This window comes from Peromyscus eremicus, chromosome 17 (genome assembly GCF_949786415.1).
Source record: "Peromyscus eremicus chromosome 17, PerEre_H2_v1, whole genome shotgun sequence".
Classification (NCBI taxonomy): Eukaryota; Metazoa; Chordata; class Mammalia; order Rodentia; family Cricetidae; genus Peromyscus; species Peromyscus eremicus.
Genome location: NC_081433.1, coordinates 11,751,475 through 11,764,651, shown reverse-complemented (window position 1 = coordinate 11,764,651; position 13,177 = coordinate 11,751,475). Strand labels below are relative to the sequence as shown.

At 37.4% G+C, this 13,177-nt stretch overlaps 1 protein-coding gene across 1 annotated transcript in view; it reads left to right on the top strand.

The window, feature by feature from the left end:
* Csmd1 (CUB and Sushi multiple domains 1) overlaps positions 1-13,177 on the top strand; it is a 1,274,530-nt gene that overhangs the window by 173,181 nt on the left and 1,088,172 nt on the right. Inside the window, 1 exon segment of the mRNA XM_059244994.1 lies at positions 8,999-9,111. Within this exon segment, the coding sequence (XP_059100977.1) occupies positions 8,999-9,111 (113 nt within the window).

Below are 13,177 nucleotides of genomic sequence, written 5' to 3'. Positions count from 1 at the left end.
GCCCACAGGGAAATCAGTGAGCGCTTTACCTCAGTTCCCACACCACAGTGTGTGTCAGATTAGTATTAACCAGCCATTCTCAGGAGGAAATCCAGCAGGCCCATTGAGTGACTCTGAAGTAGCTCAGGGTTTATCTGAAATCTTAACATGGAAAAGGGGCCTATCTGGACCCAAACAGCTTGAAAGGAGATCTTGATATGAAAACTCAGCTAATGGATTCTTTACTAGAAAGACAATTTGGGGGTTCTTATCACTTAGGTGGAGGACCCCAGTGAGGAGTGTCTAACGGTACAAGAAGCAGGCACAGGGTGTGAGGGACATTGGCCATTTTAATGTGATTCATAAAAGGCTCTGTTGCCATAACAGAGATACTTGAACAGGATGTTATTTCATGCTTGGGGGCAAAATCTGTTTAGATCTTTGCTTCTAATAGCGTATCACAGGCACTGTAATTGTGAAATAACTTTCTCAAAATAACTCGGTGGAGGGATAGAGAGAAAAGATCAGTGAAATTAATTCTTGGCAAATTTGTCTCAAATGCAATTTGAGGAATTTTATTTTATTTTTCCAGAGGCACATTTATTAGACAGTGGTGCTTAGCAGAGAGTGTATCCCCTTAGGGGGTAATTTTTGACTAGTACAAACTAAGACTTGCCTGGTGTACTAAATCACCCCAACCAGATGAAAGTTCTCACAGGGTCTAGGGGGAAGTGACCCTTGTGTATCTGGAACTGGGCAATGAGAACAGAGGTTTCACACATGTCTAAGGGGAGAGGATTTTAGTGGCAAAGCTCTCAGGGAAGGGGTAGTGACCTAGGGTTGAAGGCAATGCTCTAATTGCCATTTATATTATTAATGGATCTAAACAGAAAATATTACTTAAGGAAATTTATTTTCCAATCCACTGTCCACAGCTTAGGAAGCCATATTCCAAGCTTAAATAAAAAGGCAAGGGACATCTGATGGGTGAGAAGCCACTCTGGACAGTGTATGACAGGAACTTGCTGTCTCAATCTGCATTTTTCATAAGATGGCTTCCCCTTTATTACGGTTCAAAGTTCCCTGCAGTAGACGGTATCTGTCTTTCGGGACAGTTGGATCTGGGTTCATCTTGCATTGTGTCTGCATTTATGGCTTGTCTGTATTTCAGTACAAGCTTAGGTGAACACAGAGCCCAAGACTTAGCAAAACCAAAGGTGTAGAAAGGTTTGGTTTGGATTAAAAGAACAGCTATTGTGACAGAGATGTCTAAACATCCAGGTCCCAGATGGCAGGCATCCTATGATCTCAGCACATTGCTGTGAGCAACTGATTATAACCCCTCTGTTCTCTCTTAAAAATGTGGGATTCGACTGAGTACCCAAAATGGGAGCTACCACTGTTCTCTCTTCTTTTCCAGGCCAAGGGTTCTTTCTATACTCTGTCAGTGTATATTAGCTCCTTCTGTAATTAAATGAGCCCAGTTCTATCCCAATTTGTGAACTAATGCAGAATGTACAGATTCTACAAGATAGTCTCTCTCTTCCTTGCCAGGAAGTATTGCCAAAAGACAAAAGTCACCTAGTTTCTGATTACTCAAAGTGAAGGAACATCTTTCCTCAGCCAATGGAGACATATTTTAAAACTGTATTAGGATATACACTTCTATATGAACACAGATGCCTGAACACACATGAAAAAGACAAAAGCAAACTTTTAAAGAGAAATTAGTGAATTCCAGTTATCAAAAACAAAAATGAAAGATTTGAGCATGATTGCCTGTGTTGTTGTTGTTTTTTTTTTTCCCTAAACATGTAGATAGCAATACAGATCCTCTAGGCTCAGCTCTCCTTCCAGAAATGGGTACTGAAAGGCATTTCTAGTTAACACTTACAAGTTAGCATTGGTGCTTATGAAGTAGACACATTGTTATCTAGGTTCCTAGGAAGTCCCAGACAAGGGTACAGATGTCTAGACTGTAAATAAGATGTCCTGGCTTTCTTTGTACAAAGCCAATACCCTTCTGGTTGCATTGTGTGTGGTTCCCAGTTAAGTGACTGGAGTCCTAGTAACACAAAGTCTTTTCTTAGGCTTTTGTTAACCTGAGACTTTGCACAATGCTTTTCCCAAGACTCTTGGACTGTTGATAATTACAGCGTGGAACTGTTAAGAAGTCAGGATCCCTGTTATATAAAGGAATAAGCAGACAACTGTGTCGCTTTGAAGTCACACCAGATAAATACAAGTGTAGTGGGTGAGGGAGAGAAGGAGGAACAGAAAGCAGAAGGTTCCAATGGCCTCATCTTGCACACCTGACATGTAAATAAGACAAAGGCCCCTAATGTCCTAATATGGGTAGTCATAGGGGCCTCAGAACAGAGTGGCTAGTGAAGATTCCTATACTGGTAGACTGGTTGCTTATGCCTCAAGGGTTTCAGAAGGTTTTGAAAACATGAAATTGATGAACACATAATGTTTTTAACTCAGTCCACACCAGGGGAGCTTTCATTAGGTGATATTAAGCATGACATGTTTTAGTAGATAATTGGACAATATTTTAAGTGACAAATGATTATTTAAAAATAAAGGTATGGTAAAATGCATGTTCATATAAAGTACTTAGGTAAAAGACTCAAAAATAAAAATGTTAATGGCAAATGGATGATGGTTCACTTTTGAAAACATCTCATCTGGAGACAGTTCCAGGGGGTGTGCAGTTGGGATAACTTAAGGGTGTGTAATGAAAAGATGAACTCATAAGTATCTGCATAAGCTATTAGTTCCTGACTCTCTCTCTCCATATATATACATATATGTGTGTGTATGTACATATGTACATGTATATATGTATATATATACATACACACACACACACACACACACACACACACATATATATATAAATTTATCACCCATGGAAACATTCTCACAGCCCCCAGAAATGTCTTGATGAAATTCTAGTTTTAGGGAAGTTCATTTGTTGTACCACTTCTTTCTTTAAGCTGTAGGATCTTCACATTGGCAGATGGCCTGACATGTGATGAGACTAAATATTGAATATTAATGTCAGTTTGGCTGCATTTGGCTTACAGATATTTTCCTTAAAGCAATTACATTCTCTGGAAGAAGATTTGATTTAGTGATATTTCCTAATTTACTTAAAATATGCACTTGACATTTTAACGAAGCCTTAGTTTTAAATATAATTGACATTTTAAAATCACAAATACTGATTATACAATATATACATTGTATAATTCAGGAGTGCTCTTCTGTCTTGTAGACTAATTGCTCCCTCGTTATTTGATCTCATGCAAACAGTGCCAGCTCTGGTTTGCTCCCCGCTCTGAGTTCTCCCTTGAATTTGTTGTTTCCATCCAGAATCAGTGCTTCTGTCCTTGCAGGTGCCCACACTGGTATACCTGTGCATCAGCATGGTAGTACAGTGCAAAATATTTGAGGTCAATTTCTACTGCTATTCATCTCAGTAATTTCTTGAGAAATGGAAGAAGAATAAACTTGTTCAATTCTGAAATTCATACTTCTGCAGAGTTGAACATGTACCTGGAATGGAGAGACGTTAGCAACAGTCATTCCGGCTTTAGTTTACAATCACTCATGTTGACAGGGTATGAGCTATCAGTCACCCAGATTGCTGCATGTGCAAGGGGAATTGGTTTCTCCCAAGTGGAAATATAAATGAGATCCTACAGGACAATAGGATCCTTCTATAAAAGACAGAGTGAACGTCGTGTTTAGATTGACAGCAACTATACTTTTTTCTAAGAATGAAATCGATTTTTTGTCACTGTCCCCACAGATCCTCTTACCTGACCAGTCTATCCCTGCCACTAGTTCACCTGGACAAAAGCCTGGTGATTTTCATAGTGTTGACAAGGTGGCTTTCTGCATAGGGTGCCGTGGCGTGGAGTTTTGCGCTGGATGAAGAACTGTTCTTCCCAGCTTTCCTCTATGCCCAGCAAGTCATGGTGATGAGTTGCAGCATTTATTGCAAAGCATGCTGGCAGGAGTCAAGATGTGAGTGAGGAGATGAGCATGTAGCTGGGTTCATACTGCAGTCACCTTACAGTTGTTCCCAATGCCACTTCAGTTCTCTGGAGATATTTACTATCTGTATCTGCCAATGTTCACATGTAGGTAAAATGGGCTTTGACAAAGAAAAATGAAGCAGGGAAAGTTGGCCAATTTTGTGTGTTTGTCTTGCTTGTTCCCTTATTATGACAGTTTAATTACAATGAGAAATAATGTGGCCCAATAATGAGCATGCAAGCATGCCTGATATATAGTAAGGGACACAATGAAAGAAATATGTATTGAAAATTTAAAGATGATTGATTTCTAAATACAACACTCTCAGTGTTTTTGTTTCATTTATCATTTGAAAGTTAATGAATAAATTTTTGTAATTAATTATATGTAGTGTGTTTCTACAAAGTGATTATGTTACACTTTATTAATATTTCTTTAAAAGTCTCTTTCAAGCCTTTCCAATGTATTTTTATTAAGCTATTCAATATTTAGAAGATGATAGTTTCACAGAGTTGACAGAGATTCAGTATACCCCTCACTACTTTTTCTAGTTGTAACATCTTACCAAGTCACAGTACACTGATATGGCCAGAATATTAACAGTGAAGTTAACATTTGTATCATTAGAGGAAGTTTTGGGTAAACATCAAGAATAATTATTAGGTTTTATACATTGCTTATTTATTTTAATATATTCACTTAGTTTTAGTTAATTAACTAATTTGTGTGTGTGTGTGTGTGTGTGTGTGTGTGTGTGTGTGTGTGTGTGTGCCATGTATGTATAAGTGTCCACAGAGGCTGAGAAATGACATACATCCCCTGGAGCTGAAATTAGAGATAGTAGTTGTAAACCAGAGTGGATACTGGGAGCTGAACTCAGGATATTTGCAAAAATAGCATCTCATGCTCTTCACTGCTAAGACATCTCTCCAGCATCCTGTTTTTAAGAAAATGACAAACTATTTTACGAAGTGACTGCACCAGTTCACACTTCAACTAGAAATGCATGAGTTTTCTCAGCCCTTTATCTAGTTTTTGCTTCAGTGTTTTTTCTTTCAGCCCCTCTGATAGCTGTGTGGTCCTGTTTTTCTGGTTTAAAACCCATTGTTCTAGGGACTAGAGGTTGCTTTAACACATTCCCATGGGCCTTCTGTCTTCTAGGTGATATGATCTGTGGTGGCTAATCTTACTCATAAACCTGACAAACCTGGGCAGAGTGATTGCCACCTTCACAATGGCTTGTGGTCTTGTCTTTGGGGCAATTTTTGGATTGCTAATTGATGTAGGAGGGTGTAGCCCACTGTGGACAGTACTGTCCTTAGGGAGGTGAACCTGAACTGCTTAGAAAAGGTAGCTGAAAGAGTGCCTGGAAGTCAATAAGAAGTGTTCCTCCATAGTCTCTGCCTCAGTTCCTGCCTTCAGGTTCCTGCTTCAGCTCCTGGCCTGGCTTCCCTTGATGACAGACTGTGATTTCTAAGCTAAATAAATCCTTTCTTCCCCAAGTTGTTTTTGGCCCTTGTTTTACCACAGCAGTAGAGAGCTAACTAGGACATGATTCCTTGTGTATTTTGCCAATTTTCTAATTGCATTGCTTGTTTTTCACTGTTGAGTCTATTATATATTCTAGATAATTTAGCTTGTCCAGGTAATTAGCTTGCAAATATCTTCTTTCAGGCTGCAGAATGTCTTTGAATCCTCTTAATAGGGTCTTTCATAGAGAAAAGTTTTAAAATTTTATGAAATCCCATGTATTAACTTTCCCTCTGCTGGATGATAAATGTCGTATAAAACAGGGATTCTTCCAGTACTGTGGGCCTTGAAGACTTGCCCTGTTTTTAATAAAAGTTGTATAATTTTATATTTTAGGTTTCTACTTGTAGGTCATGGCATTATAGACAAGTTAGCTGGGTCTAGGGCAACTTTTGCTTGTGGAGACCCAGTTGTTAGATTTCCCATTGACTGATTTTGAACCTTTTAAAAGTAGAACTCAGCTGTATTCACAGAGGTCCACGTCACATTTCCTGTTTTGATGCACTGATCATGCATCAGCCCTTTTCCTCAGATATGTCCCAGATAGTTTTCACTTCCTTAGCCATAAAACAAGCCCTGAAATACCAGTGGCCCATGCCTTGTGCTTTCCTGGTTTCTTCACCACATTGCATTTAGAATAATTCTGTCTCTGTTTACCAAAGCATTGCTCGTATAGGGCTAGTGGTTTGTTTTTTTGTTTTTTTGTTTTTTTTTTGCCATCTTCATGTATTCCTGTACATTTTCGCATACACATGTGCAAATTTTGTCTCACCTAGACTTTAGATAAAATTAACTCAAAGAATTATTGCATAAAATTTTCAATTATCTCTAGTTTTCTGGTCGAATTTTTGGGATCTCTTAGGTATATCGTACAATCTGCAGATAGGGTTGATTTGATTTGTTTTCCTGTTTGTGACCCTTTATTTACCTTTATCCTGTTGTTATAGTTAATGCTTCAAGCTCTATGTTGAAAAGGAGTGGAGATGCTGGACAGTGCTGTCTCCTTCCTGGGGTTATTGGGATTTCTTTGACTTTTTTTTTTTTTTTTTTTTTTTTTTTTTTTGGTTTTTCGAGACAGGGTTTCTCTCTGCAGCTTTGTGCCTTTCCTGGAACTCGCTTTGGAGACCAGGCTGGCCTCGAACTCACAGAGATCCACCTGCCTCTGCCTCCCGAGTGCTGGGATTAAAGGTGTGTGCCACCACCGCCCGGCCTTCTTTGACTTTTTCTCCAGTTAAATTAATGTTGGTGGTGGGTTTGCCATATATATGCTTTGTTATGTTGAGCTATGTTCCCTCCAGGCCTGCATTCTCTAGGACTCTTGTCATGAAAGTATGTTAGATGTTATCAAAGGCCTTTTCTGCATCTTTTGGGATGATTATGTGATTTTTTTGCCTTTAAGTTCATTTGTCTTATTTATTATGTTTTTTAATTTACATAGGTTGGACCATCGGTGCATCTCCATGAAAAAGCCAACTTGATCATGGCAGATGATCTTTTTGAAATACACCTGTGTTCATTTTTCACGTATTTTATTGAGGATTTCACATCTTTCTCTACTGGAGATGTTGGCCTATAGTTTTGTTTTGTTGTTGTTATTGTATCAATACCTAGTTTGTATTATTGTGATACTAGAGAGAAATTGGGAGTTCTCCTTATATTGAGCATCCACAATAAAAGACTTAAGGAAAGTTGACTTTTACAGTGTTTGTGCGGGGTATATGTATGTATACATGCTCACATCTGGGTACACCTGTTACGCATGTTCGTGGATGCGAAAGGTTAAGGTTGGATGCCTTTCCCAATCATCCACCACTTTACTTTTTGAGACTGGGTCTTTCACTGAACCTGGAGCTTATGGATGTGGTCTGACTTGCTGGCAAAGGAGCTACAGGGATCTACGTGTTCTCAGCCTTGACATTGGAGTTACAGTGTACATGACTGCTTTTACAGGGTGCCAGGATCTGAACTCAGGTCTTCATGCTTGCACAACAAGAACTTTACAGAATGATCCATCTCTTAGCATGAGAGTTGATTTTTCTAAACAAAAAAAAAAATCAAGTTTACAAGGAGTCAACACAAAATAAGGATAATGTAAAACAAAATTAGTGTGATCCATGCTTTCATAATAATTCCCACTTGAATATAAACTCATTTTTAAGCTTGTTCATTCTGTCATCTTATTGATCAATCTACTGTTGGTAATAGTAGATCACCTGGATCCATTCAAACCATTGATTCTATAACCCCCAGCAGCTGTAATGAGGTCACTCATACTGTAGGGCACCAGCATCCATCTTTCAGAGGATGTACATTTGCTCTGTCTTCTGCATGATTGCTTAGTGCAGGCTATTCTACTACAGCATATATCTATAGATAAACCCCTTTAATTATTAAATTTAATGAAATATAATCTGTTCTAAGTTCCCTTTGACTTTTGAAAAAAAATTTATTGACTTTCAAAGTACTACACATATGTAGTCTCTAGTTTCCTCTTTCTGAGCTCTGACCATTGCCAATTAAAACTTTTAAAAATACTCATTGTGTTGGCTGGAAAACATTTCTTACAAACCAAAAGATTTATCTTGAAAAATGAATGTTAAGATCAATGATGTGACTTCTGAGGAAGGTAACTGAGTTTCATTGTGTGCAGTGATAAGCACATGGTTTCTCCTCTAAGGAAACCACCCTTTTTTTTTTAGAGTAAATATAAGAACAAACAGCTGCCATTGTAGAGAAGACATATGCTATCTGATGAGCAGAAAATGGGGACTGGACACAGAAGCATGTGAAGGGGCTCCTGTCTCTTTTTGTTGTTGTTGTTGTTGTTTGTTTTTTTTTGAGAGGGTTTCTCTGTGCAGTTTTGGTGCCTGTCCTGGATCTCACTCTGTAGACCAGGCTGGCCTTGAACTCACAGAGATCCGCCTTCCTCTGCCTCCTGAGTGCTGGGATTAAAGACATGCGTCACCGCTGCCCAGCAGGTATCCTGTCTCTTATGGTGTACATAAGTTTCATTGTATAGTACTATGTAGTCCTGATCCTGCTGAAGACAATGGTGAACAATTCTTCTACAAAGAATTTTCTCAAAAGTTATTTAGGTAAACAAATTTTGGGCTTACTGGTATTTAATTTACATTAACATCAAACATGTGTACAACAGCTATCTAAATTTTTGATGACCTCACTTAGATAAAGGTAACATAGCTAAGAATTATCAAAGCTTATCATTGTATCATACATGTAGTCTCATCACTCAGAAGCCTGATACAAAAGAAAGACCACTTCATGTCTAGCCTGAGCCTCATAATAAAGTCTCTCTTAAACAAACAAAATGTTATCAGTGAATGTCAGTAAAGCAGCTTCTCCCACAAATGTGTGCACTTTAATACATATATGTTGAACTGAAGGTTTTTCTGACTCTTCGTCTTTCTTCTCAATCCAGGCTGTCAGGATTCCAGCTGCCCTCCTCCATTGTAAGCACCGGGTCACTCCTTACCCTCTGGTTCACCACGGACTTTGCAGTGAGCGCCCAGGGTTTCAAGGCCATGTATGAAGGTAGGAGGGTGCTGCACTTGGCACACTGCTAAGCTGTCTTATAACCTAACCTGCTGCTGTGAGATGATGGTGTGGACGCAGAGATGTGTTGTACGGTGGTAGAACTGGACTGTTCTTTAATATATTGACAAGTTGATACAGCACTGTCCTCTATCAAAGAACTCAGTCCAAAAAGGATGCTTAAGTTTTCCTTTAGTGATCTGAATGTATGAATCAGTTTGTTTTATTGACTGCAATGGTAACATCTGAGGGCTATACATATGAATTGGTTGGTTGTAGAGTATTTGTTTTTAATCTAAAAGAGTTTTATTAAAACTTTTACTTGGGCATACAACTGCTAATCAGGGCTTACATAAGGTGGTCTCATGAAATGAGGGATTTTTGTCAAAACTGAAAATTTTCACTGAGAAATTCGTTTGGCCTCACCGTCATTTGATTCTCACAAAGCAGTGGAATTTCCGACTTGTGTTGGACTTTGTGCTCAGAGAGTTTGTGATGCTGTTATTAAGTTTTAAGTTGTCTTGGTGTAAATGTAACAGAAGAAGAGTGGACTTTGGTAGAGGTAATGATTTTCTTTGAGTTAGATTTGAAGGAATTGAAGGGGGTACTTGCAGTATGAAGTCTCAGAGGTCTGATTTAGTTTGGCATAGAGATTTTTATTTTTCTTTCATGTGTAACATAAGAGTTATCATTTGTAACACCAGTAAACTCTGGTGCCTATGAGTCAAGAAAAATATGTTGCAGGTGGAGCCATTGATGACTCTCTCTTTATAACTTCCATGGTTTGTCTGAAATGTGTCTCTGGTTTGCTTTAATACTGAGTACATGTGACACACATGTTTCTTGTGGAAAGTTCAAATCTGCATTTGGTTTGTGCAGCTGAACTTCCTTGCTATGCAACTGTCAGGTGATAATAGTTAGAATTGACCCCTGTGGAGTTGTACAAAGGCTAAGCAATCCTTTTATTTGAAGTGACCCATGCAATGATGCTGAAGATACCAGCCTGCTCTGGCTGAAGGTTTTTCTGACTGTTCATCACTCTTCTAAATCTAGGCTGTCAGGATTCCAGCTGCCCTCTTCCATGATGGGCACTGAGGTTGCTTGTTTGTGAGCTCACTATACTTTCATGTAAACCAGTGTCAGTTGCTAGAAGGGTTGAGCACTGTGGAGTGTGTGACTGATTGTCAAGAAGTAACACAGTCTTTGGACAGTGGCAGGCTGATTTAAGGTCAATGGTTTGATTAAATTTCAAATTTAGTTACACCAGCCACCTTCCATTGAGTTCTGAATCACGTCTTTTGCTTATTATCATAGAAAAAATGTCTCTACAGCAGTGAGTGTTAGCTGCCTCTGAGGCATACTTCCTCCTACATTTCTAGATGATTTCTGTTCAGAGAGAAGAAAATGTGTCCAAAGTCCTGGAACCATGGAAATTCTCCTCTCTGTCTTGACAAAGTCCATCTTTGTACTCTGTATTTCTCAACTACCAGTAGCTAATGAAGAAAACTTTGGAGTTGAGTGATTGACAGGTGCCCCTTTACATTAAACCTTCCTGATCTGCTATGGGTTTTTCATGATGGATTATGGTACAGTTTTTAAAACATTGGTAAATTTTCTCTGTTGGAAAGTATTTCATGTTTGTGGAAAGGCTCATGAGGGAACATACTGGAAAAGTGCATAAACTCTATGCTAAGTTGAAGATGCTTTTAGGATATGTGAAAGTGTTTTTGTAAGTTACACTTTCAATGGTTAATCATTTATCTGATAATTGCCAATAAATACAAGACTATTTTTGAAGGAAAATATTGGTGAAAATACACACGTCTCTTGTCAATAAACCAAATTTTATGCAATATTTAATATTAGAATATAATAATTATTTATTGCTGCCACATATCAAAGACCTTTGTAAAAATGGAAGTGTGTTTTCTGTCTATAGAAAATGAAGTTCACCATCATAAGGGATGAAGAGTCCAGATAGGGGAAGTTACCTGGAGGAGAGGCAAGCTCTCGCTGACAGATCCCCTACCTCATTGGTAGCTCAAGTCCCCAGGGATGGGAGGCAACTCTCACCCTCTAAGGCAAAGCTTGGGGAGTGCCTAGGATGGGAAAAAAATACCTGCAGTAGAGGAAGAAGGGTCAATGTGGTGGTGGTCAGGATGACATCTACAGCAGTTTCCAGTGTGTTCTTTACAATTAAAAAAAAAAATTCAGCTTTTCTTCTACTCTAGTAATGGTTGTTTTGAAGAGACAGTATATATTGTAATTTCTATGAAGGAAACGATCTAATTAATGTTAATATAAAAAGACAAAAACAATGTTAATATATTATCCAGGCTCTTTAATGGAGATTGAATTTAGATAAAAGTACTAAATCAACTATTAAAGCTTTTCCCTGTGGTCCTTAAAGTAGCACTGCTTTCCTAAATTAGAATTTCTATAGTATTAACATATTCCTGCTTAAAATTTTAATTTACATTCACTAGCTTGGACTGAGAAAATTGTCCAAACTTCTAAGATCTTTCAAAATATAACTTTGGCAATGGTCTTAATGTGTGCATGGAACTCATGACTTTTTTTACAATACTTTGCAATAAGCATTACTTATGTAAATTGTTATTCATACATGGAAATATTAAGCTACATAATGAATATGGAAACAATAAGTTAAAATATTACAATTAATGCATTAAGTCATTGAATTTAACTTTGTAATTCCATTGAAAATATTTACAAATATTCTAATGTTGTCTACATGGAGTATTTGAGTTTCTTCAAAGGGATGCTTTTGGGTCTTCTTGGCAAATGAGTTTTTAGACTGCTGTATAAGAAATTCAGAGATTTTAACAGTTAAGTACAGAATAAGATGAGCCAATAACTGAAAATACTCATCATTTCATGTATCATTTGCTCCATCCATGGACCTAGCAAATTGTATAATTCTATTTAATAAATCCTAGTGAGATACACGATCACAAGCTGCTTACAGTGAGTTCTAAGGAATTCTATCAAATTTGCTTTTTTCTTAAAATGATTCCATTGATTAAAGCAGATATTTACTACCAGCTATAGTGTATGTCTTTAGGACATACACTATATATACACGTAGGTGTGTGTGTGTGTATTTGTATATATGTATATATCATATATTGTAATAGATATCATATATATATATAAAATTGTTGTCTGGTAGATAGGGACATGTGGATTTGATATATAGACATATGGGTAAATGAATACATAGATAATGGATAGACAAATGGATAGACGGATAAATAGAAAGGTAGGATAAAAATAGAAAGTTAATAGATAGAAAGGTTGGTAATATATGATTGAGAGAAAGATACATGCTAGATAGATGAAGAATTGGTAATCAGAAATCAGATGATAGATATACATAGCTGATAGGTAGATTATCATTATACAAATATATGATAAAACATTTATAGATAAGTGATTGATAAATACATACATGATAGATTTATAGACAGGTAATGGTAGAGGAGTAGGTGATCACAGCAAGATAAATGTATCACAGACAATAAACAGATAATAAATAAATATATAGTAGGTTGATAACAGATAGATGGATATGGTTTAAAGATAAATTATACAACTAGCTAACTATAGATATTGAGGTTGATAGAAGTTAGACAGACAAATATATGTATCAATGACTGTATAATGCTCTCAAATGCACTTTCTAATCATATCATCACAGGAATTCTATAAGTAAATAAAATTACTTGTTACTATCACTTAAAGTGAATGTAGCAGTTAACTAAAATAATTTCATTTCTCAGAATCCCACTGTGCTGGTCAGTGGCAGCAAAATTAAGTCCAGGTCTACCTATTTCTAGAAGTTGGAATTGCCAAGCACTGCGTATCTTCTGGATGTTGAAGATTATCCATGAGACTGTGTGTACAAAACATAAATGCATGCACACAGTATCCCTGAACAATATGTTCATGCTTATAAAAATACTATACTTGCAGGACTTCGTGGGTAGACATCAGTCTTTCAGGGAAGGAGAAATGGCTCAGTGGTGAAAGAGTACTTCCTGTT